Source organism: Thrips palmi, unplaced genomic scaffold (genome assembly GCF_012932325.1).
Source record: "Thrips palmi isolate BJ-2018 unplaced genomic scaffold, TpBJ-2018v1 HiC_scaffold_16, whole genome shotgun sequence".
NCBI classification, from domain to species: domain Eukaryota; kingdom Metazoa; phylum Arthropoda; class Insecta; order Thysanoptera; family Thripidae; genus Thrips; species Thrips palmi.
The window spans coordinates 341,184-366,492 of record NW_023144625.1 but is presented as its reverse complement, the minus strand read 5'-3'; the positions used below and the strand labels follow the sequence as shown (position 1 = coordinate 366,492).

The 25,309-nt window shown below is 49.4% G+C and overlaps 2 protein-coding genes across 2 annotated transcripts in view; one reads left to right on the top strand and one right to left on the bottom strand.

Annotated features, from left to right (window-relative positions):
- Positions 1 to 4,640, bottom strand: part of LOC117642325 — a 23,847-nt gene extending 19,207 nt beyond the window's left edge. Inside the window, exon 1 of the mRNA XM_034380400.1 lies at positions 3,824 to 4,640. Within this exon, the coding sequence (XP_034236291.1) occupies positions 3,824 to 4,640 (817 nt within the window). The remainder of the gene's footprint in view (positions 1 to 3,823) is intronic.
- Positions 4,641 to 18,134: 13,494 nt separating this feature from the next.
- LOC117642321 (mucin-17-like) lies at positions 18,135 to 25,214 on the top strand. The gene is made up of 19 exons (XM_034380397.1): positions 18,135 to 18,225; positions 19,563 to 19,606; positions 21,135 to 21,316; positions 21,559 to 21,791; positions 21,871 to 22,080; positions 22,158 to 22,280; positions 22,363 to 22,512; positions 22,615 to 22,737; positions 22,819 to 22,968; positions 23,071 to 23,193; positions 23,297 to 23,419; positions 23,502 to 23,790; positions 23,873 to 23,931; positions 24,053 to 24,154; positions 24,238 to 24,396; positions 24,535 to 24,642; positions 24,760 to 24,861; positions 24,945 to 25,103; positions 25,192 to 25,214. Exons 3-19 carry the CDS (start codon positions 21,153 to 21,155, stop codon positions 25,212 to 25,214), a joined length of 2,400 nt encoding a protein of 799 aa, XP_034236288.1. The 5' UTR covers positions 18,135 to 18,225; positions 19,563 to 19,606; positions 21,135 to 21,152.
- Positions 25,215 to 25,309: the final 95 nt, after the last annotated feature.

Here is a 25,309-nt window from a genome sequence, read left to right as displayed (position 1 = left end):
AACAGGAACACGAAATTCGACTTTGATTTCCCCGTGTTTTTGGCACTCACGTAGCACGACGCTAAAGAATCTCCTCAAAAGTCATCGTCCCCAAATCGAACTGGGACTATGCGGGATCGAAAGGGGCACGCTCTAAATCGGTCCTCTGCTTCAATAGGAACGCGAAATTCGACTTTGACTTTCCGTGTTTTCGGCACTTCACGTAGCACGACGCTAAAGACTCTCCTTAAAAGTCATCGACACCAATCGCACTGGGACTGAGCGGGAACGCAAGGGCACGCTCTAAATCGGTCCTCTGCTTCAATAGGAACGCGAAATTCGACTTTGACCTTCCGTGTTTTTGGCACTTTACGTAGCACGACGCTAAAGAATCTCCTCAAAAGTCATCGTCGCCAATCGCACTGGGACTATGCGGGATCGCAAGGGCACGCTCTAAATCGGTCCTCTGCTTCAATAGGAACGCGAAATTCGACTTTGACTTTCCGTGTTTTCGGCACTTCACGTAGCACGACGCTAAAGAATCTCCTCAAAAGTCATCGACACCAATCGCACTGGGACTGTGCGGGAACGCAAGGGCACGCTCTAAATCGGTCCTCTGCTTCAATAGGAACGCGAAATTCGATTTTGACTTTGCGTGTTTTCGGCACTTCAAGTAGCACGACGCTGAAGAATCTTTTCAAAAGTCATCGTCGCCAATCGCACTGGGACTATGCTGGATCGCAAGGGCACGCTCTAAATCGGTCCTCTGCTTCAATAGGAACGCGAAATTCGACTTTGACTTTTCGTGTTTTCGGCACTTCACGTAGCACGACGCTAAAGAATCTCCTCAAAAGTCATCGTCGCCAATCGCACTGGGACTCTGCGGGATCGCAAGGGCACGCTCTAAACCGATCCTCTGCTTCAATAGGAACGCGAAATTCGACTTTGACTTTTCGTGTTTTCGGCATTTCACGTAGCACGACGCAAAAGAATCTCCTTAAAAGTCATCGTGGCCAATCGCACTGGGACACTGCGGGATAGCAAAGGCACGCTCTAAATCGGTCCTCTGCTTCAAAAGGAACGCGAAAATCGACTTTGACTTTCCGTGTTTTCGGCACTTCACGTAGCACGACGCTAAAGAATCTCCTCAGAAGTCATCGTCGCCAATCGCACTGGGACTATGCGGGATCGCAAGGGCAAGCTCTAAATCGGTCCTCTGCTTCAATAGGAACGCGAAATTCGACTTTGACTTTGCGTGTTTTCGGCACTTCACGTAGCACGACGCTGAAGGATCTCCTCAAAAGTCACCGACACTAATCGCACAGGGACTCTGCGGGATGGCAAAGGCACGCTCTAAATCGGTCCTCTGCTTCAATAGGAACGCGAAAATCGACTTTGACTTTCCGTGTTTTCGGCACTTCACGTAGCACGATGCTAAAGAATCTCCTCAAAAGTCATCGTCGCCAATCGCACTGGTACTATGCTGGATCGCAAGGGCACGCTCTAAATCGGTCCTCTGCTTCAATAGAAACGCGAAATTCGAATTTGACTTTTCGTGTTTTCGGCACTTTACGTAGCACGACGCTAAAAAATCTCCTCAAAAGTCATCGTCGCCAATCGCACTGGGACTATGCGGGATCGCAAGGGCACGCTCTAAACCGGTCCTCTGCTTCAATAGGAACGCGAAATTCGACTTTGACTTTTCTTTTTTTCGGCACTTCACGTAGCACGACGCTAAAGACTCTCCTCAAAAGTCATCGTCGCCAATCGCACTGGGACTATGCGGGATCGCAAGGGCACGCTCAAAACCCGGGTCCTCTGCTTCAATAGGAACGCGAAATTCGACTTTGACTTTTCGTGTTTTCGGCACTTTACGTAGCACGACGCTAAAGAATCTCCTCAAAGTCACCGTCGCCAACCGCACTGGGACTGTGCGGGATCGCAAGGGCACGCTCAAAATCGGTCCTCTGCTTAAAAAGGAAGGGGAAAAATCGACTTTGATTTTCCGTGTTTACGGCACTTCACGTAGCACGACGCTAAAGACTCTCCTCAAAAGTCATCGTCGCCAATCGCACTGGGACTATGCTGGATCGCAAGGGCACGCTCTAAATCGGTCCTCTGCTTCAAAAGGAACGCGAAATTCGACTTTGACTTTTTGTGTTTTCGGCACTTTACGTAGCACGACGCTAAAGAATCTCCTCAAAAGTCATCGTCGCCAATTGCACTTGGCCTATGCGGGATCGCAAAGGCACGCTCTAAATCGGTCCTCTGCTTCAATAGGAACGCGAAATTCGACTTTGACTTTTCGTGTTTTCGGCACTTCACGTAGCACGACGCTTAAGAATCTCCTCAAAAGTCATCGTCGCCAATCGCACTGGGACTATGCGGGATCGCAAGGGCAAGCTCTAAATCGGTCCTCTGCTTCAATAGGAACGCGAAATTCGACTTTGACTTTGCGTGTTTTCGGCACTTCACGTAGCACGACGCTAAAGAATCTCCTCAAAAGTCATCGTCGCCAATCGCACTGGGACTATGCGGGATCGCAAGGGCACGCTCTAAACCGGTCCTCTGCTTCAATAGGAACGCGAAATTCGACTTTGACTTTTCGTGTTTTCGGCACTTTACGTAGCACGACGCTAAAGAATCTCCTCAAAGTCACCGTCGCCAACCGCACTGGGACTGTGCGGGATCGCAAGGGCACGCTCTAAATCGGTCCTCTGCTTCAAAAGGAACGGGAAAATCGACTTTGATTTTCCGTGTTTACGGCACTTCACGTAGCACGACGCTAAAGACTCTCCTCAAAAGTCATCGTCGCCAATCGCACTGGGACTATGCTGGATCGCAAGGGCACGCTCTAAATCGGTCCTCTGATTCAAAAAGAACGTGAAATTCGACTTTGACTTTCCGTGTTTCGACACTTCACGTAGCACGACGCGAAAGAATCTCCTCAAAAGTCATCGTCGCCAATCGCACTGGGACTATGCGGGATCGCAAGGGCACGCTCTAAATCGGTCCTCTGCTTCAATAGGAACGCGAAATTCGACTTTGACTTTTCGTGTTTTCGGCACTTCACGTAGCACGACGCTAAAGAATCTCCTTAAAAGTCATCGTCGCCAGTAGTTAGACGGGTACAAACTTGCATTGCCTACCCTGCCAGGGGGCAGGGGCAATGCAAGCCTGCACCCGTCCGACTCCGAAACTCCTCTACGTGAATGCCGTTCCCAAGGCCGTGAGGTTGCGGGCTGCCTACTCATCAGGCGCTGAGCTCGGGTCCGTGCACCTGGTTGCCTACCTATTAGGCGCTCCCGTATTCGTGCCCCCCCGGTTGCCCTCCCAACCCGGCCCTGCCAAGCATCCTTGCAATGGGTTGACTGAAACCAGGCGCCTCCTGTTTTCATTTGGTTGCCTACCCATCAGGCGCTCCCGTATTCGTGCTCCCTCCAACCCCGGCCCTGCCCCAGCATCCTTGCAACGGGTTGACTTCAACCAGGCACATCGTGCATATTATTCGGGTTGCCTCACCATCAGGCGTGATGTGCTTTGGTGAGCAATGAAAAAGAGACTTGGTATTCATTTCATAGTTTTATTCATTGAAAAAAGGTTTGTACAGTTTGATGATTGTGACAAAAATTAAAAATCTAAATAGTTGGTACAGGATAATTTTCAAACACTCAAACAAATACTCGTAGTGTAAACTGGATTGTTTCTCTACAAACTCCGCACTTTGTTTGCGCGGGGAGGCAAAGTGTACAGGTGTAAAGGTGTGCACAGGGAAGAACTACGACGTTTGCATCGTATTCACAGCAGATTTGACATTGACCTTTTTCATGAGTGTTACTCGGACCTTGTTGAGTGTGCTGCGACACCACCTCTTCAGGTAAGTGCTTCTTAATGATGTGACTGAAATGTTCTGGAACATCTTTTACAGAGTGTAACACGTTTTGAACTTGGTCCACAAATTTTCTTCCATGGTTCCGCAAAAGAAAACCACAATAAGGGGAAAAAGTCGCGTGTTCGAATGGAGGAACATCGTCTTTCGCCCAGTGGCATAATGACATGCCACAGTGGAAGCACATGGCAATGTCAGAATGTCCCAAGTAATAGAAGCCATCTTCAGCTAGTGCTTTTGACGAGACATGTGCATCTTTGGGCCAAGAATCGAATGTGTTCATTCTGCTTTCCAGTGTGGAATATTTAGGGTAGAGAGGTGTTATGAATGGTAGAATATTGTGTTGCACTGCAAACGGGTCGTACAGTCCATTGGTTTGAGTGATATGATCAAGTGGCCGAGTTGCTTGTGCGAATTCTGATATGAGGTCCTCAGTTTCGCGATCAAATACTGGAGGCTCGTCGTATTCGTACACTGGATTGGTGTCCAAGTCGCTGATTAGCCCTGCTGGAGGATGGCGATAAATGGGATTGACTTCCAACCGAAATACCACAGTATCGCCTCCGTCGAAGCCTGAGTCCGTGTCGCTCTCCAGAGTGTCCTGCTCTACAGGCGTTGCCTGATGTGGATCCTCGGGGGCCGCAGGAATGTCTCTAGTGTTAGTGGTGAAATCCTCAACGGCCCCTGTAGTCCCAAGGAGTGGATTGGCTTCCGTGTCGGAGTCCGTGGGTGGAAGTGTTTCCTCTCGCTCCGTGTCCAGTGTTGGCTCCATGGTAGTGTCCTGTGTGAGTGTCGCGTGTTGAGTGGCGCGTGTGACTGCCTGCGTCTGCTCTTGTTCCTGAGGGCACCCGCTACCGCGCTCGGCGGCTCACTTGGCAGTCCAATCAGCGGTGCGTCCGCTCAGATCCCTGCGACAGTCCCCTCCCCCCCGTCCCCTCTCTCCCCCTTCTCGTTTCGCCAGCACCCACCTTCCGTCACGCTGCCGCCGGGCCGGCCTGAGCCTCCGCCCCAGCCCCCTCTCGCCCCCTCACTCTCCGTCTCTCTTCCACCTTCGTCAGTCTCCGTCGCACTGCCGACGGGCCGGTCTGGCCCTCCCCCCCTCCTACCCCCGTTGTCCGTCTCGCTTGCTCCTTCGTCAGTCTCCGTCGCACTGCCGACGGGGCGGACTGGTCCTCTCGTCCCCTCTTGTCCCCCTTTCGTCGCCTCGTCGTCCGTCTCGCTTGCTCCTTCGTCTGACTCCGTCGCACTGCCGCCAGGGTTACTTGTCACTTCCACTTCGTCTGTCTCACTCACTCCGCATTGCATGGGTGCAGTCTGGTTTTCTACGGTGTGTGACCCTGCTGCTTGTCCTCTCTCGATCTCATTAGGACTCGATTGGGAAACTTCATGTGGACGATGCTCGCAGATGCCCTCAAAGCATTGAATCAAGAGGGCGCAGATCATAATGACAGCACAAATTGCTATCATTCCATCCATCGGTGGGCTTTCCTCGGCGTTTCCCTCCGCGTTTCCCTCTGCGTCCATGGTTCCGTTTAGTGTGGACATTTTTCTTTTACGAGCTTTTGAGTCGAAATAAAAGACGGAGTTTGTTTTGGTTCTGCGTGCGCGCGGTCCCGCGGCTGAGGCGTGAATGAGGCCCGCCTCCGCGGAAAATCCATCAAGCCTTCGACGCGGGCGCCGTTTGTTTTATAGTCGTGCCCGGCACGACGTTCACGTGCACTGGAGCCCTTGTTTTCCCGGGGGCCCTCGAGGGGTAGCCCTTGGCCGGGTAGCCTTCGGGTCCTGGTGACCAGGACTTGGCCGTCAGTCTGCCATGTGCTGTTGTAGATGCACCATGTGCTCCCGTGCGCGCTGCTCGTCGAGCTCCTCGAGCTCTTCTACTAGTTCCAGCTCAACTAGTTCGTCTTCTTCGTCCTCCTCATCTTCAACAAGTTCGTCGTCAAGTTCTTCTTCGACGACCTCGACGAGTCACTCGTCGAGGTCGTCGAGGAGTCGGTCCCCTGAAGAGGCGCCCCGACCGCCGTTCTCGCCGCACTCTCCAGAAGAGGCGCCTCCGGCGCCGTTTTCTCCGCGCACCCCGCCCTCGGTGAGTATGTTTCTGAGTTTGCTCAGGCCAGTCAATAATGATCGCGTCAGTGCAGTGATTTTACGTTATTATTCCGCCGTGTATATTCCGCTTCGTGTTCACCCTTCTTGCTAGTGATGAGTGTGTGTGTGTGTGTGTGTGTGTGTGTGTGTGTGTGTGTGTGTGTGTGTGTGAGTTGGTAGCTGCAGCATTATGCGGTTACACTCGTATACGGGTCCCGCAAAGTGCGGTTTTGTAGCAAAATGCGGTCGACCGCATTTTCTCACCGCATTATGATGTTGGTGGCCAAGTTCCCTAGTTCCGGTTTTAACCACCAGGGCGGCGCTGAAACTCGCGTTTACACAAATCGTGGGCGTCACCTCAAAGCATTTTGCGGTCAAAGTCTCAGCGAAGCGTTCAGTGTGCTACTATCAACGCCAAAGTCTACACCCGGGGGTTTTCGGGTATGGAAAACTCATTTCTACCAAAATCAACCCCTATAAATGAACGCCAGGGTCGGATCCAGAACTCGACAGGGGGAGCCGCTCAATGTACATTCAACAAACTGCACAGTGTGCATGGCTTACTCCACCTCGAGCATGCATGGCATGCACACTCCAATGAGCAGTGAGCTTGGCAGGCACACTGTTTCCAGCAAAGTGACTAACCAGGACTGCATGCTGCAAGGCACACGCTTCGGAACGACAAAACCTATGACCGTTTGAGTTGTCCGGCTCGTTAGGCCCGATAACGGATTGGCAGGTGCAGCTGAATGGCATGGCAGGCGCCTGCAGGCAATCATCAGGCGTGGATCCCCGGGGTGGGGGGTGGCGATGCGGGCGTCGCCTCCCGCCTGAAAGGTAGGCAAAAAGTCGCACATTGCCCCTCTAAGTAGGCAACTTTTGGTCTGGATCCGCCCCTGGCAATCATATGGAGACGTTGGCTGCGTGAGTTAGCATCACGGGTTGTGCATAATCCGATCCTTTACAGGCCTAGTCACAGCGTGACCTGCTCAGCTTAGCGCAGCCAAACCAGCGTAGCAATCTTACAAATCGTTGCAACATGTTGGGCCCCACCTTTTCTGTCGACTGCAATAAATGCATTTGTGTGTAATCCGCAAAATGCTGGGCCGTAGCATATGTGTACATCGCAGAATGCTGGTCTTAAGCTTGTGTGTAAACCGCAGAATGCTCGATTCAAGCGCACACATACCTCATTGGAGTGTGCCATGCTAGTTTGTAGAGCAACTATCTGCGCCAAAGTCTACAACCGGGGGTTTTCGGGTATGAGAAACTCCTTTACATACAAAAGATAGTGAACTATAGGAGCAGTGTTGGTGCAGGTATGCGCCACCTGGCTTGTACTTTGCAAGCATGTACTACCACCTGGAGTGTACATGCGAGACATGCTCCAGCGTGGAGTGTACAGCAGTCATGCTTAAACTTGAAACATCCGGTAAGCACTTGATTTTGTAGAGTATGAAACCACATCGAGTGACTGGAGTAGGATTGCAACAAGGGCCAGCTGCATGGCATGTGTTTCCTCGCGTGATCTTACGTTGCGCCCAATGATACTGTCAGCTACTTTCCGCTGCTCTGCTAACTCAACAGTGTACTCAGTACACTCCCTTCAGTGTGTACTCATCTGAGTACACTCCGATGAGCGTGTACCCATTTGAGTCCTGGGATTGTACTCCATGAGTACACGCTCATGGGAGTGTACTTACATGAGTATACGCTCATAGAAGTGTTCTCGCGAGTACACGCCTAAGAGTGTGTACTGAGTACACTATTGAGTTTGCTGAGTGGATTAAAGTTGTTGCTGAGTTCAGCAGATGATATATTATAACCTACAACCATACATTGAATAACTACACAACATTAAGGCCTCAGCAAGCTCGAACTCTCGAGTTCAGAAACCTAACGCTCATTCCATAATAATTGTGTAGAGCCACACGGCGAAGCGAAGTGAAGAGAGGCACACCATCGCGTGCGTGCGCGACAATGAGCGGCGCTGGGCGTCAGCATGGCTCGGCTCTACAATTAAGTTTTTATGTGGTAACTGACTCATCAGCCGGCGGACCGTTTTGTAGTTGATGTTTTTATAGATGTATGCATATCCGCTTTAGTCTCTTCGCGGCCCGAACGGACGCAAGGTAAGCGACCAAGAGACGACAAACGGACTAAACTCTAGCCGGCAACCGCCTTACTCCGCAGGATCTTTTCATCGTTCGGTCTTCTTGATTTTGAGTTGTGTAAAAAGGCTCATCGATGGGCAGCACTCAGGTCAAGAAGCGAAGACCGCATGGAAACGCCTACCGTCTGTTTCGCGTCATATCGTCTCGATGTGAGTTGCTGCGCTCCTCTCGACCATCGCATCCCTTTGCGGCTACTTCCACACTGGGTTGTACCTGCGGTTTTAACTTTAGAAACTCAAGAGTGTACACTCCACCTGGAGCGGAGCATACCTGGCATGTACACTCCGTGCATGTACACTGAAGTTTCCGACCTTAATGCATGTAAAGCAGAGCAACAGTGTACATGCAGGTAGACGCTATCTCGCGTGTACTTGGCAAGCATGCTCCAACGTGGCGTGTAGCAAGCATGCTGCAGAGTGGAGTGTAAATGCAGGCATGCTTCAACCTGAAGCATGCTATGTACTCTCTGGGGTTTTGTAGAGTAGTGCAGCCCACTGATGTAAGTGGGCTGCACTACGCAGCGCGGGGTCACGCAGGGTCAAAGGCGGTCCAGGTGAGTCACGCCATGCGACGCGCACACGACCTAGCACTGCTCTAGCTACTGCAGTCATCGTCGCACACCCAGAAAAACGCGCTCTTGTTCTACAAGCTCTTAAGTGCTTGAAAATTTTCTTTAAATCAGGATCTTGTCATAAGAGCAAATGATCTTGTCACTTTAACATATGTTTGCTAAACAAAAATGAGTTTCTGAACCACGGACAGGGGTATTACGAGCCCGTGACTGTGCCAACTTGGCTACTCTCTTCCCCTGAAAAATAGAATGTTGCCGGGACGCCTTTATCGACGAATGAGAGGGGATGCGTAAAAAAAACGAGCTCGCTCCCTTTCCTTGTGCCCCAAATGTCCCCTGTCCATTTTCTGGCAGAACAACAATATCAGACAATACTTTGGGAGAAGAAACTTTTCGCGTCACGGGGAGTTAAGCCCCTGAACCCGACTTAATATCCAGCCGCCAGGCACGGAGACCAGTGAGCTACCGCACTGTTGATGGCGGAGCAGAGCGCACGGCATCGCACAGTGGGGCAGAAACCGGTGGAGGCGGCCAAAATTCTACACGTGTTTTGAGCTCTAGAGTCACTACATGGGACTCAAACCAAACGTGTGACCCCACCAATGGATTCCTCGTTCGGAGAGCAATCCGTTGGTGGGGTCACACGTTTGGTTTGAGTCCCATTTAGCGACTCTGGAGCTCAAAACACGTCTCGAATTTTGGCCGCCTCCGCCGGTTTCTGCCCCACTGTGCACCGTAGCTGCGGGTTCTGTGTTGAGTGACGCATCGTCGGTGCCATTGCCAACCAGAGCCACAGCAACATTTTGCGATCCCAGATAACTCAGTAGTCCTGTGGTCATAGGCGATGGGCTTTAACAAGAACATCCGTGGATCGAATACTCATGATAATTTGTTTTGACTGACAATTTGGGCGGCCTGATCTTTGAACATTGATCTTTCAACAAGAGTATTTGGATCTTGATGACAGCAAGAGCAAAACTCTTGGCACTTATAATCTTTTTTCAGAAGCTATAAGAACCGGTCTCAATGTTCGAAATGCACTTGTCACAATGGAAATTCGTCTCCCTCACGGTCAGTTGGCACTTTCCTCTAGGCATTTTCCTCTTGCCACAATGATCTTGTGACAAGAGAGTCCTTTTTTCTGGGTGCACCGACTCTCGCCAGGTCAGCGCTTCTCGCTTACGCTCTCAATCTTTCTCGTATCCGAACCCCAATGCACGCTCGTCATTCATTTACTCGTGGCTTTGTACAATCCACGTGCGTTTGACAAGGCGCTGCCTTATCAGAAAAGATCCAGGCTTCGTTTTCTAAGTGCTGCAAACTGTTCCAGGCTGAATACGGCTGATTCGTCGTGGGAGACGGGGCTGGCACGATATGCAGCATCTTTGCAGTGCACAGAGGCGCCGGCCGGCGACGCAGAGGGCCGCATTCAACCCGGACAAGAGTGAGTTGAGTCTACCTGTCACGCTCAGCGTCGACATATAAGTATAATTTTCTGGCCAATTGTCGCCTGGTTGGGGCGTCCGAGAACAGGCGCGTCTCAATAGAATTTTGCTAAGGGCGGAAGGGGGGGGTGCTTTTTGCCTATTTACAGGGGCAAAGTAGTGCATTTTGCCTACCTTTCAGGCGGCCTCCCAAAGGGAGTAATTACCCCCATTAACAACCCCCCCCCCAAAGCCGCGCCTGTCCGAGAAAGATGACGCGGCGCCCCTACCACACCGTGACCGTGCCGGCTAGCGCTGGGCAGCTGATCGGGGCGCAGGCGCAAAGTGTGCAAGCTTTACGATTTTGAATTCACGTTAATTTTGAGGGATCTCGTTAGCAAGTGGCATACCCCACACCTTACCCCTCGCTCTGGTTGCTGTGGTGTCAATAACACTTGCCGTAGACCATCGACGTTGCCAGGCAACAATGAGCCACCGCTCGGGATACTACTGTCCGCGGATATGTTGAGCAGCCGCTCTGCAACACCGCCCCTCATTGGCCAAGGGGCGTGCGAGAATTACTTGTTGGTGAGCTAACGACCTGAACTCTAAGGGACGCGTGTGCCAGAGCTGTGCGCCCACGAAGCAATTTATTTCAGGAGCGGATAGAAGAACTTCGTGTTCAGGGCGAAGAAATACGCAGAGAGCGGGCTAATTTGGAGCCATTGCTTGCCGCCGTCAGGAATTCCCAACGTGAGACAGCAATGATGCAACCTGACCTCGAGCAGGGCCTACCGTTACAAAAACATGCTCAAGTGACTCTCAGAAATAGAAATCTCACTGTTAACCTATTTAGAAGAACTGTTTCGTCAATCTGTCTCTCTCTCACTTTAGAAGTGTGACAGAGACAGATCAACGAGACAGTCCTTCGGAAACGGTCGACTACCAAACTCAAACACTCCCTGTTGGTTTGCAGGCACCGTATTAAGCGATCTCTCAGAAGTTCGAGGCCAGGCTCCGGTTGAGAACTGGCTACAGGTATGCCCGCACCCTACACGGAGAGAGAGAGAGAGAGAGAGAGAGAGAGAGAGAGAGAGAGAGAGAGAGAGAGAGAGAGAGAGATGGTGGCTGCACGGCCCTATCCCTACCGCCTGCTGCTGTGAGCAGTGAAGCCAAAACGGTTCCCTCGGTAGCACGGTGGAGGGAGCTACGGTGGCGGCACGAGGCCCGCTCCGCCTGTACTTGCGCTGAAGCACGTTTTGGGGCGAGATAGGGTTTTTTTACCGCTCACGAGATGGCGCGCGCGACGCTAGACGGCTGGCTCGAGCACTCGTCCGGCCTACCTGCGGTCCGGGCCGCGCACCCTTCCCGCCGCTGGACAGGGGTCAGCTTAGCCCAGAGGTGCCTGGGCCGAGAGGCGCGCGGGCCGAACGCGAGCCGAACGGTGTTCGGCTGGACTTGGTCACCCGCTCGGCGGGACCCGCCTCGTCAACAGTCGCCAGCCGTGGCGTGGCGGAGCGGCGGGGATTGGCCGGACACCGTCGCGGCTAAGCTGAGCCCTGTCCCACAGCGGGAAGGGTGCGCGGCCCGGACCGCAGGTAGGCCGGACGAGTGCTCGAGCCAGCCGTCTAGCGTCGCGCGCGCCATCTCGTGAGCGGAAAAAACCCTATCCCCCGACCCAAAACGTGCTTCACGCTAGGCAGGCAGCCTCGTGCCGCCAGTGGCGGCACGAGCCCCGGTCAGCTTCGCGCAGAGGGACCTATGGTCTTCGGGACTCTTCCCTGATTCTTTCTCTAAGCTCGAACCAGTGGCGGATCAGTGCCGCAACCGAGTCCATCTACACCGTGACCCGCATCCGTGGCATACACTCACGCCCCTTTTCAGGAGCAGCTGGAGAGGCTGGATGGGAGGGAGCAGGAGAGAGTGAGGAGCCGGGAGCTCTTGCAGGCCACCCTTTTCTACTTGCGAGAGGCCAAAAGTAACTTTTCGGCACAGTGGGAGTGGCCATGCGATTAGCAGACATGGACCTCAGAAGTACACTCATAACCCCATCTTTTGCAGGGGTAGAAGCAAACATCAGGCCAACTCAGCTGCCGGGGAGGCCTGGATGGCGGCGAGCGCTGAGCGACAGCCAGAAGTCGCTGCCCCGGCGTGCTCCGCCCCCGCCACCTCGCACCTTGCACCCACCACCGCGTGTCACTCGAAGCCCAACGCCCATTGGGCCCACGCCAACACCAGTGCAATCGCACCAGTAAGTCAAAAGTCTTGTTTTTCTCGAGGTTTGAAGGTGCAGTTGTGGTTAGAGCATCCCAAAATGTTTAGCGAGTGCAGCGACCAAGGCTTAAAATCCGGGCATAAAGAGGCCTTGCTTCCTCAGGTTCTATATCTGCTTTTTTTTAGAAGCATCACTAGCGCCGCTTTCAGCGTCAGCCTGTCTCACAACGTGCCAGTTCTGGCACCTTCAGGAGGCCACGACTTCTCAGAGGGTGGCCACCCCCGTCCTGCAGTTTCACGTGCCCATGCAGCACCGATTCTGAACCAACCACGATGGCGAATTTAAATGGAGGCAAGCCCAAGAACCTATCATGTTCATGTGGGGACAAAGGTCTCAATAGAGGACTTGGCCCAGGCGAAATGCCATGTTCGTGAAGATTTTTTCTTTCTCTCTTCTTATTTCCTCTAGGTCAAGTCCTCTATAACAGAACGCCGCAACGCGCAGAGAGCAGAACGGCCCTGCAGGCTGATTCCGAACAGTGCTTTGTCGCTGTCTCTCTCGCACCCAGTCGAGACGCCCTGTAAGTGCGAGAGAGAGCGACGAAAGCAGTGCTCGGAACACGGTCTGCCTCCACTGTGGGGCTGGCCATAAGATTCAGCTCCCCAAGCTCACCTCAGGCCGACAATATAGGCCAAGTAGTGATGGTTCAAGCCGGGTGTCATGGAGCTGCTCCTCTTAACCGAATTCAAACCTTCCGCCGTTACCTTACTACGCCTCGCCACTTCGCCGCAGCGCAAACAAGCGACGTGTTAGCAGCGTCGGCCGCTCCCCCGCCCCTCCCCGCGCCCCCCGTCGCGCTCCTCCAGGGTGGTGCGCGACGGGGGGCGCGGGGAGGGGCGGGGGAGCGGCCGACCGCTACCACACCTCACTTGCGCCAACAGCGCAACGCCGATGCTGGCTCCCGCCGCCACCGCTCGGTCGGCTCGAGGGCGAACAGACGGAACAGCCCGAAGAACATACAGACGGAACGCAGCCGAGTCTCGTCGCTCAGCTGAGCCTGAGCCTGAGCCAGTCAGCTAGTCAGCTGTGGCAGCGGCAGCAGGGGCAGCAGTGACCTTGACCTGGTGCCTAACTCGTGCCTGGCCGTGACCACGCAATCAAGGCGCGCGACACGAAGTCCGACGCCGTCTCCGAGCAGCTGACGACCATCACAACGACCACCCAGCCGACGCCAGGAAAGGCCGCAAGGTGCGGTTTCATCCCGGCGCAGCAGACGATGCCAGTTCGAAAAACGACCACGCTAATTCGATTGTGGGCTTTGAGTCAGATCAGAGTGACCCGCGGTTTGTCCGGCTACACTCCGCACCGCAACCCACCATGCCGCAACTTCACGCCGACGGACCTGTGTTGATCCGCCGATCCGGACCTCCGCGCCGACACCACGGCGCCGTCAACTGCGTCCTTCGCCGCCGTCCGCCTTCGATGCGATGCTTGCTGCCACCACACCGTGACCTCAAGACTTCACGTGTGCCTAAGAGTCGAGGAGTGAAATGTGTTTGCGTGTTTTTGTCTGGTATCTCGAACTCGTTTGAGCTGACCCAGCACTAAGTGTCCTAATTTGGCAGATGGGTAAATAGAAATGTGAGTGTGTATTCCCGTGCCTTGTGGCTAGCCTCGCGCAGGGCTTGGCCGAGACGGAGAGGGGAGCTTACGCTGGGCAGCGGCGCCAGCGCAGCTTCCTGCCTGCTGTGCTCTGCTCTCGGCTGTCTTCTGTCATCTCTGTCCGACCGCAGCTTGGGTCCAGCAATTTGCGGTGTACACTTTTAATCGCTTCCAGCATTCTGCGGTTTGCACACAATTCAACGTACGTACTTGCTTCTCGTGTAACGATATTTTGCTAGCATGCACGCGCACATGCTGAAGTAGCAAACGCCGTTTTGTTCTTTATGATCCGAAGCGAGGAGTATGTGACATGTGAGGTTATGTTGGGCTTTATTTATATTAAAAGCAATTAGTTGGCTTTGATGTCTAGCGTCATTTATTTATTTGCAAATTTCACGTTAAGAGCAGTGTCTTTGTGCAGAATTTAAGAAAAATCTGTGTCAATGAAATTAAAATCGAAGCTTACAGTGTTGGTCGGTACAATTTTGTTTTCTGTGCACTGTGAAAACATGGTGAAAAGGTCTGGTCTGTAACACCGGACTCGTTTACTCTTTTGTTGATTACAACTTACTTTTCTTTTTTCTTTTCCCAGTTCGGGATATTTTAATTTTAGTTGAGGATATCCAATTAGGGGAGTAGCATATCTGGCTCTGATTGGTTCCATGTTCCGAGTAACGTTATTGTAAATCAGTCGTGTTTAGCCATGTTACACTTTTGATTTAATGTCAATGCTAAAGTTATATGTGACTTTCAATCCAATAGCTCAGATATAAGAAGCTTATACTATCCTATGATTTTGTAGAAAATTTTTCAATCCTTTTGTTCTATACCAATCTATTTCTATTTCATCGAGTCTTCAATCCTATTGTTCTATACCAATTTATTTCTATTTCATCGAGTCTTCGATCCTTTTAATCCTTTTGTTCTATACCAATCTATTTCTATTTCATCGAGTCTTTTTCACACATAAATGGTTTTGAGTGTGTGTGGAGCCAGCATGACTAATTTAAAATAGATTTACCTAAAGTGGGTGGCAATGTCTGACCAGGTATTGGTACCTCCAGTTACTCTTCATACTTGCATATATTGGTTTAAGAAAACTGCACCTCTTCAAACTTCTGTTAATTCTTCCTGTTTTTATTATTTTCTAAATAGTTCATATCACTGCATTTCAGCTGAAGTAAAAGTGATTTATTCTGAAATCAACTCTCATTGTTAAGATTGATCTGATATGAGACAGAAGTGATTGTCTTTCACAAGTTAAGTTCTGTCCATTTCTTGACTGTCATTGTTTTTTAAATGAAAAAAGTTTGTGGCATCGACTCTTGTAAACTGTTTTGTCTACTCATTGTTTCTTTACACTGAGGTGAATTTGACACATCATCTGCAATAGGTCACCACTTTTAATTATTTTGTATTCAAAAATTTGTGCATAAGGTCTTACGCTTACGTTTTTGAAATTACATTTTTACCATACCATTTAAACTTGTATTGTTGCTTTGCTGTCATTTTAATGTTTTTGTTGCCACTATGCAAGGTTTTTGCTGCTATTATTTTCCTTTTTTTTAATTCCGTAAATTTTAACATTAACACTCCCCGATCCCCCCCCCTCTTTTCTTATCTTCACGTGGCAAGTATTTATTTTATTTACTGTTTTCGTTTCAGTGGGGAGCGGAAACATGTTGCGGCGAGCAAGGCTAGGGCAGCGAGATGACGATCCGATGTGCTGTTGCTCGTGTTCATGGGACATCCCGCTCAACCAACCAAGGCAGAGTTCCAGCGCCGTGCCGAGGAGGAAGTGTGTGGCGCCCGCTCGCTCGTCACGCAGCAAGGCTTCGGACTCAGACGCCAAGCCGCCCGATGCGGTAGGTCACGCCATTGCTCACGTCAGACATGCTTCGAGCTTCAATTCCAGCCGCTGTGCGCTTGCCGAGCACACGGCGGCTGCAGACTGATTCCGAAGGATCGTTTCGTCGCTGTCTCTCCCTCACCCCAACGGAACGCCCTTTGAGTGCGAGAGAGACAGGGACTCGGAGACAACAGATTACTGTACACGCGTTGCGTCGTCACCGTTAAATGTCGTCCTCCGCTTCCTCGTCCTGCGCCCGCTGCGCCTTCGCTGCGCGGCTGTCCCTTCTCCGCTTCAGCTTCACCGCGTGCGGGTCCTCCTCGTCCAGGATGCGGATGGTCTTGGATCTCCAGACGCCGCGGTGCCACGCGGCGTCCGGCCACTCCTCGCCGCGGACCAGGACGACCTTGACGTCGCGGTGCACTTGGTCCTTGTAGCGTTTCCGGATGCCGCCGACCGGGCGGGATCTTGGTGGGTGACCCGGCGCGACGAACACGGCGCAGGTGGCCGCGGGGGGAGGGGGCTACTGGAGGCGGAGTCGACGAATCGCGTTGATGATGGAGGGCACCTTCGTGATGGCTCGGACCTCGACGCTGCGCCAGCGCCAGGAGTTTGAGGCTTCATGGAACACGGCGCCGGCGGCCGGCCGTAGCACCTTGTTCTCCAGTACACTGCCAGGCGCGACTCCGGGGACTCCGTCAGGGTGAGCGTCTCGGTGGCGTATGTCGCCGCCGGGCGCACCACTGTCGTCGACATGCGCACCTTGGCCGCCACCGAGACCGTGCGGCGCCGGAACACTCTGGCCAGGGCGAAGTACGCGCGCATGCCTGCCAGCACGCGTTGCCGAACCTCCACGCCGGCGTCGTTGGCTTCGTTGATGGTGGACCCCAGGTACTTGAAGTTGGTCACCCGCCGGAATGCCACGTCGCCGACTTGGATGCTGTCGCCGTGCCGCGGGGGTGCGGGATACCACAGGGCGCCCCGGAAGAGCACTACGCAGACGGCGGCCACGCCCTGCTTGGTGGCCCCCACCACGGCGATGTCGTCGGCGTACGCGAGCAGGGCTGGGCAGCTCTGGGCGTTCCTGGTCCAAGTGTAACTCCCCGACCGCGCCCTCGAGGGCCAGGTTGAAGAGCAGGGGGTGAGGGGGGCCTCCTGCTTGACCCCCCAGGCCACGTCGAAGAACGGCGATAGGGCGCCCCGGAAGAGCACTGCGCAGGACGTGCCCTCCTGGGAGACACGGATTAGGTCCAGCAGGCCCGATTTTGGCCAGCGCCGCATACATGGAGGGGCGGTGCACCGGTGCCTTCACGAAGTCCACAAACAGCATGTGCGTGTCCTTCCCCCCCCCCCTCCCAACGATGTTCTAGGATGAGGCGCAGCAGCAGAATCTGGTCGTTGGTGGGGAGGCCGGCCGGCTGGACGAAGCCACGCGCCCGGCGCTGCAGCGGTGGCGTCAGGGTCAGGCGTTGCCGTGGGTGTCGGGGGAAGGGGGATGGTTGGTACTGGGGAGGGAGGGAGGGGGCCGTCGTCTGCTGAGTCTGTCGGGCAGAGGCGGCGTAAGGCGCCTCCCTCGGGGGCGCTACTGGGGGGCGTGGTGGTGCTGGGGGGTGTTCCTCCTGCGGGGGGCGCGGCACGGCGAGGAGCACGGAGAGGAACTGGCCGCGGCCGGAAGTAGAGTCCCCGCACACCCGGATCGTGCGTCCGGCCGGACCCGCGGACGGCGCGACGAGGCAGGACGGCGCCTCCTTGCGGAACACTCGCACATTGACCTTGTGAAGTTCCGCGCACGCGTGCCCCAGTTCCAGGCCGGCCTGGATCGGTGCGTTGGGGTCGCTCAGAAGCAGAAGATACTGTGACACTTCTTCCGGGCCGGTGAGGTCGTTGAGGCGGGCTGACGCCGTGAGGAACTGGTGAAAGTGATCCTGGTGTCGCTGCAGACAGACCGCCGCGCTGCGCCTCAGGGCTGTCGCCAGCGGGGGCGGGCCCCGGAGGGTGCATTCGGACACCTGATGCGCGAGAGCCTCGAGGAGCCGGTTGCCCCTGCCCTGCGCCCGCGCGCAGTGTAACATCCCTTCCGGGACGATCACTTCCCGTTTGTCTCGGGCCCGCACCCCGGTGATGATGTCGTGTTCCATTGGCACTTCGCACTCGCTCTCGCTCGCACTGGCACGGCCGGCGGCCGAGCAGGAGACTCCTGTTTACCGTGAGCATCTATGTTGCAGAAGCTGCGGCTGGCGCTTGATGGCCATCGAGGACGCTGTGATGACTCTGCCGTTGTGACTCCGTGGAGACTTGGCCGTGTGGGGCCGTCGTCGATGCCGGCGACTTTCGTTGCAGCCAGAATGAAGTTTCTATTGGATTGTGATCAAGGGTGAGTAATATAGGTCTACAAATTGAGCTATGATCTCTTATTACGTGAGCTCGTATTACTGTCCCATGAATTTTACTTTGTTGAATCGGGAAAAAGTTCTTCAAGGTGACACTTAAGTAATTCCATATCGAAGAAGCACAAAATATTTCTGGGTGTGAGCTTTCCATTTTTGCGAATACAATTAATAACTTTATTATTTGTTTTTCTCCCATTTTATGGATAGTTCAAGCTTTGTACAAAGCTATGAAGTGTTGGCAAATAACTTTTCATAGAATCCCTCTGTGTTGTAAATGGCTTTATCGCCGTCCCCGTTCCGGCCCCGGTGGCCCTGGCCGGCCTGGCCTGCCTGGTTCTTCCCTGGAGGGAGTGACCGCGGTGCTGTTTCGTGCACTCTGCCTAACCTGGCAACGTCGCCTCGCTGTGGTCTTCCTGCCTTGTTCGCTGCTCAGCTTGTGTGGGAACAATCGGAGGGGGGGGGGGGGAGATAACGAAGTCAAACCGGAAAGGAAATTACCAAAACTGCGGTTTTCTGTGACACCTGCATTTTGTTCCCACAAATATTAATTTTGGTCTCGACACGAGAGCGTTTCGTGTGGCAATTTTTCGCTCGGTTATAAACTACAATTCTGAAGGGTTGGCACTTCTGGGTACATGCTTTCCCGCTCAAATAGTCTCCTTCTCCTTCACCTTCTCCTGCTCGGTGAGAGCATTTTGGCGCTGAGAATTTCGTTTCGCACAGACTCTGTTGGCAAAATGAGACGTTCTTGTCGTGGTAAGAGTATTATATACTAGATCTGTTTGTCTACAGTCTAATCTTTCAGAATCGGAAAGAGATTTATCCTGTCTTGTCTGTAATTTGGGATAATTCAATGGTCTTACAAACCTCCCACCACTCTTGGCCGTCATTAACCGTTTGCTCAAAACTTCTATGCGATTAATAAGTCAATCTTCGCTCTAGATGGTGTGCTTTTCCTTCATTCGATGTTTTTCTCTTCAACAGTTCTTAAAATTTTGCCTGGAATCTTAATGAGCATTATAATGGCTCGGTTGAGGTTAGGTCATGTTACACGCTAGTGCGGCCCCTTTGCAATTTTCCCTCAGGATTTTTTTTTTCAATTTCCTAATGAGTCATTTTTACTGAATGTTCTGTTTTGATGATTGTAAATTTTTACTTATGTTTCTGTACTTGGGGTACCCCTGCTTTCATCCTTCTCATAAAGCACTTTTTCGAAGAACAGGTTTCCACTCTGTTCACAGTGTAGTTTCACCACTTGGCAGGCATCACATATTTGAGTTAACTGATTCAATATATTATAGCTTGACCTTTACTTTTACAGGTAAGCAGCGTTGTGCCTCGTCTGAGGATGAGGCAGGATTCCATGTAAGTACAAGTGAAGGTAACATTCTCTCTCAATTCAACACACATCGCGTTCAATGACGTATTCATTTAAAATTCTTTTAGTTTCACTTTTGATCAATACTGGTTTATTGGTTGTTGTTGAAAACTCTGGCATAACCTTTAAGGTGCTGCTGCAATTAGCAAGTCAGACGACTCATCTCATTTTTACTCAGTTGATTTATTTCGTGGCAGAACGTGCTGTTCATAATAAGTTAACTAGAAATGTTGGTTTCATGTGTACATACAGATGAGCCTCATCAGTGAATGACAAGAGCTGTGTTAACTCTGTTACGTTTATTGAGCCAAGAAAAACTATGATTAGTATAAGGGGCAGGAGTTTCTTGAATTAAAAATGCAAATTTTAGCCAATATTCAACTTGTAGCTCATTAGTTCACTTTTACTAGGTTGTTTGGTATCAATCATAAGGATGTTCCCTCTTCATAATTAGTGTGAAGAGGTGATTTGGTTTGGGGAAATGGGACTTTTTATTGGAAATTTTAAACCTTGTGCGCACGGGTTTAGTTCAACCAATTGGTCTAATCAATTGGGCCTGGTTTTATTTTGTTTAGTTCCACATTTGGAGTCCACATCATGCAGTTATCAAATTTGGAAAGAAAGAATTTGTCAAATACGTCGTTTCAAAATAATCATGTGACAATTTTGTTGAAAGTGTGGTATGAAACAAAGTAAAGACAGGCCCATGTTCTTAGACCCACTCGTTGAACTGAAAAAGGTTTGCTCTCCTCAAGAAACCTTGGAGAGTAGACACAGCTCACAATATTTATTGATGAGGCCTGAAAGTACATAGAAAACCAATATTTTATGTTCGCTCATTTTCGATGGTCTTTCTGCCCAGAAACAAATTAACTGGTACTCTTGTATAAACCAAAATATTGCTGAAAATAAAGATCTTATCTAACAATAGGGTGAAAGTGATTTAATCAAGAGGCAGACTTTTATTAAACTTTATGTTCACAAAATTCTAGCAATATGCATGAATGTGTAAGATTTCTGTTGTATTTGCCACTTACACTAGCCTACTTACAGGCGTTTTCAATGCCAGGGCAGTCCAGTGTGGTCAGCGTCTTGGGTGCTAGTACCTCTCTTTTCAGCAGTCCGGTCTGGTCATAAAATGTCCGCCTTTTCTAAACAAAAAGCACCTAAAACCTTGGAAGGTAAACAGCAGCTTGGGATTTTCCCAAACTAAAGCTGGAGATTAGTGCTTAAATGATCGATGATCATTCATTTGGGATAACATTGAGGAAAAGGAATATGCTGGTTCTGGGTTCTGGTAGCTTGGTTACTATTGCACTTTAGTCTAGTTGATTCCACAATTTTCTGGTCAAATCTTCTTGTATTTTCCTACTTACTATCCAAACAAACACAAGAAAACAAATTTTTAAACAATTACAAAAAAGACAGTCAAACAAAACAGTTTTTACTTCTGCTATCAATAAAGTATTTGCTTATTTCATTTTTATTTTAAATTTGTATGTGTGTTCTTTTCAGGTAGAAGAATTTCCAGAGATGGGAAGAGGGGTTGTGACTGACATTCCTTTTAAAACTGGAGATTTTGTCCTGGAATATAAAGGAGAGCTAATTACTGGTGTTGAAGGTCGAAAACGTGAGGAGAGATATTCCGAAGGGCCATCTTACCTGTACTTCTTCAATTTTGAAGGCAAAGAACTTTGGTAGGTGTTGGTTCTATTTGTTGGTTGGTACATACCATACTATTATTTGTTTATCTATGGGGTCTGTGTTAAAGGGGTATCCAGCCAGAAGGCACAGTTTTTGGTCCTTCAAATTGACCAACAGAATGTTTAACTTTGCTAGGCAATTAATCGTTGTATAATCCTTTCATTTTTCTCTTAGTCTTGACAGTTCCTTTTTGTTCAGCAAGATTTTTTTCATCGTTCTGTTTCTCACTTTGCAGTATTGATAGCAGTGCTGAGACTATTTACCTGGGGAGATTAATCAATCATCAAACTCCGGGCAACTTTTATACAAAACGCCATGTAGTAAATGGGACACCACGATTGTGGTTCCATGCAAGACGAACCATTGAACCAGGGGAACAGCTCTTTTACGATTATAAAGAGGACCGAGTGGAGGTGTTGAAGAAATTACCTTGGCTAGCCCCTACAAGCCAAAAGAAAACTACAAAAAGTACAGGCATTCCTTTCTTCCTAAATTTTGTTTGTTACAAGAAAGCTTGTTGTGAAAGAACACTTTATTATTGTTACAGAAAAGAATGAAGGCACTGCCACTGCTTCAACTGAAGTGAGCCAAGACTCTGCCACTGCTGTTAATGCATTTTGGGATTCCCTGGGATTGGTTCCAGCACGTCCCAATGCTCTTGTTAAGTCAAAACCATCAAAAGTTTCGTCAAAAGCTGAGTGTCGAACTAAACCAAACCCTGCAAAAGCTTCCGTAAAGCAGCTCTCTGGTTCTAAAGGTATTGTCTGAAAAATTATATGATTTGCATAGTAAACGTGTTGAAATATCTTGATCAATGCCTTATTTTTGTCCCAGGTGCATCCAGTGATCAAATAGTGGAAGCAGCAGAGACAACCACTGCTCTGCGACACTTGTCTTCAGCAGATGTATCTGTGTTAGATCTTCAGGAAAGCACTACTCCGCTTGCCATTTCCAAAGGTATGCTAACTCACTGTTTGTGCAATGCCAATCATATAGATATGCTGAATTGATTTAACGGTTTGATTTTGTTTCTTTCTAGTTGCATCAAGTGATTCTGGGCAAGAAAGTATGCCATCTAATGAGTGTTCATTGGCTGCATCAACTTCTCCAGTGAGTGCACCAAACGTGCCAAATCCTTTAGTAGCTTCCCATGAACCTCTTGCTGAAAAGCAGCTCTCCAGTATTGAAGGTATAGTGAATTTTAATTTATGTCCTATAGATATAAACTTATATGATTTGCATAAGAAACATGCCTTGAAATATCGTTATGAATGCTTTATTTTTGTCCCAGGTGCTTCCAGTGGTCAAATAGTGGAAGCAGCAGAGACAACCACTGCACCTCCACACTCGTCTTCTGCAGGTACATCTGTGTTAGATATTCCGGCAAGCACTTATCCACTTGCCAGTATCAAAGGTATGTTTACTCACTATTTGTCTAATGACAATTGCACAGATATACTGTATTAATGTAATGGCTGATTTTGTTTCTTTCTAGTTGCATCAAGTTATTCTGGGCTAGAAAGCATGCCATCTAATGAGTCTTCATTGGCTGCATCAACTTCTCCAGTGAGTGCACCAATTGTGCCAAATCCTTTAGTAGCTTCCCATGAACCTCTTGCTAAAAAGCAGCTCTCCAGTATTGAAGGTATAGTGGATTTTAATTTATGTCCTATAGATATAAACTTATATGATTTGCATAAGAAACATGCCTTGAAATATCGTTATGAATGCTTTATTTTTGTCCCAGGTGCTTTTAGTGGTCAAATAGTGGAAGCAGCAGAGACTACTCCAGTCAGTCCACCAATCGTGTCATATTCTATAATAGCTTCCCATGAACCTCCTTCTGAAAAGCAGCTCTCTAGTACTGAAGGTATAGTGAATTTTAGTTGTATGTCCTATAGAGGAAAAACTATATGATTTGCATAAGAAACATGTCTTGAAATATCTTGATCAATGCTTTATTTTTGTCCCAGGTGCATCCAGTGATCAAATAGTGGAAGCAGCAGAGGCAACCACTGCTCTGCCACACTTGTCTTCAGCAGATGTATCTGTGTTAGATCTTCAGGAAAGCACTACTCCCTTTGCCATTTCCAAAGGTATGCTAACTCACTGTTTGTGCAATGCCAATCATATAGATATGCTGAATTGATTTAACGGTTTGATTTTGTTTCTTTCTAGTTGCATCAAGTGAACTTGTGCTTAAAGTATCTTCAGGTGATGAGATTAAAGCCATGGCTGAATTTTCTGAGGAGATGAAAGCCAATGGTGATTTTTCTGGGGAGATGAAAGCCAACGGTGATTTTTCTGAGGAAATCAAAGCTGATGCTGTACTTCCTGAGGAGGGGAGTAGTGGTCAATCTTCTGATTGTCTTAATTCTTTTCTAAGCAAGTATTCTCGAGGATTTAACAGAAGTTTGCCATCGAAATGTTGCAATATTGAGAACGGAAGAGGAGTAATAGTTCCAAGGTAACCGGTTTGTTTTGATCTGTTTCCTTTTGTGGTTAATTGACTCTTTTTGGAAACTTATATGTGGGCCTTATGTTTCCAGGTGGTTTGATAATGTTTGTTCTGAATCTGCGTTATTGCTCAAAAGATCTGAATGTAAATGTATGTTGTTTTTTTTAAATGATAATTATAAGTTTTGGTGTTGTTACATTGTCTCAATCACAAGCAGTATGTTAATTTGTAATTCATTGAAATATCTTAAAATAATTTTTTTTTGTTCCAGGCCTGTCAAGTGGTATTGTAGTGGAATCAGAAAGAGCTTCTTCCCCTCAACTCACTTTTGCAGCACCTCCAATGAGCACGCCTCAGCTTCCCAGTGTTAAAGGTTTGTTTACATGTCCAATGACATTTATGTGTTGTGTATAGTATTATTGAATTAATTCTATTGCTGAATTTGTTATGTTTCAGTTGCACCTAATGAGTGTGTGATGGAAACTAATTCATCTGATGACACAACTGCTGTGAACACCACCCATTTATTGTCTGCAGCTAATGCTAAAATTGAGTCAAACTCTACAATGCCCTCCTGTCCTCCTGCTGCATTAGTCCAGCTTTCAAATGTTAAAGGTATGTTTAATGACTTTTGAATGCCCAGTAGATAAAGATTATGGGTGCTTTGTATATATATATATACATATATATATATATATCATTATTAGTCTCTTACAAATATTTAACTTAGCACATCAATGCTTTTTGTTCCAGGTGCATCCAGTGATCATGTAGTGGAAGAAGCAGGAACAGCCTCTGCACCTCCACTCTCTTCCTCACCAGGGCTATCTGTGTTAACTAACTATAGACCTAATCGTCAAGGTATTTTTTTTTAAACGATAATTATAAGTTTTGGTGTTGTTATGTTGTCTCAAACACAAGCAGTATTTTAATTTGTAATTCATTGAAATATCTTAAAATAATTTTTTTTTGTTCCAGGCCTGTCAAGTGGTATTGTAGTGGAATCAGAAAGAGCTTCTTCCCCTCAACTCACTTTTGCAGCACCTCCAATGAGCACGCCTCAGCTTCCCAGTGTTAAAGGTTTGTTTACATGTCCAATGACATTTATGTGTTGTGTATAGTATTATTGAATTAATTCTATTGCTGAATTTGTTATGTTTCAGTTGCACCTAATGAGTGTGTGATGGAAACTAATTCATCTGATGACACAACTGCTGTGAACACCACCCATTTATTGTCTGCAGCTAATGCTAAAATTGAGTCAAACTCTACAATGCCCTCCTGTCCTCCTGCTGCATTAGTCCAGCTTTCAAGTGTTAAAGGTATGTTTAATGACTTTTGAATGCCCAGTAGATAAAGATTATGGGTGCTTTGTATATATATATACATATATATATATATCATTATTAGTCTCTTACAAATATTTAACTTAGCACATCAATGCTTTTTGTTCCAGGTGCATCCAGTGATCATGTAGTGGAAGAAGCAGGAACAGCCTCTGCACCTCCACTCTCTTCCTCACCAGGGC

Excerpts from the sequence above, each read along its gene's own strand:
- LOC117642321 (XM_034380397.1), top strand. The coding sequence starts at position 21,153 with ATGGGAAGAGGGGTTGTGACTGACATTCCTTTTAAAACTGGAGATTTT. Across the intron at positions 22,281-22,362 it reads TCCGCTTGCCATTTCCAAAG|TTGCATCAAGTGATTCTGGG; the intron begins GTATGCTAACTC and ends GTTTCTTTCTAG. Across the intron at positions 25,104-25,191 it reads CCAGCTTTCAAGTGTTAAAG|TCTCTTACAAATATTTAACT; the intron begins GTATGTTTAATG and ends TATCATTATTAG.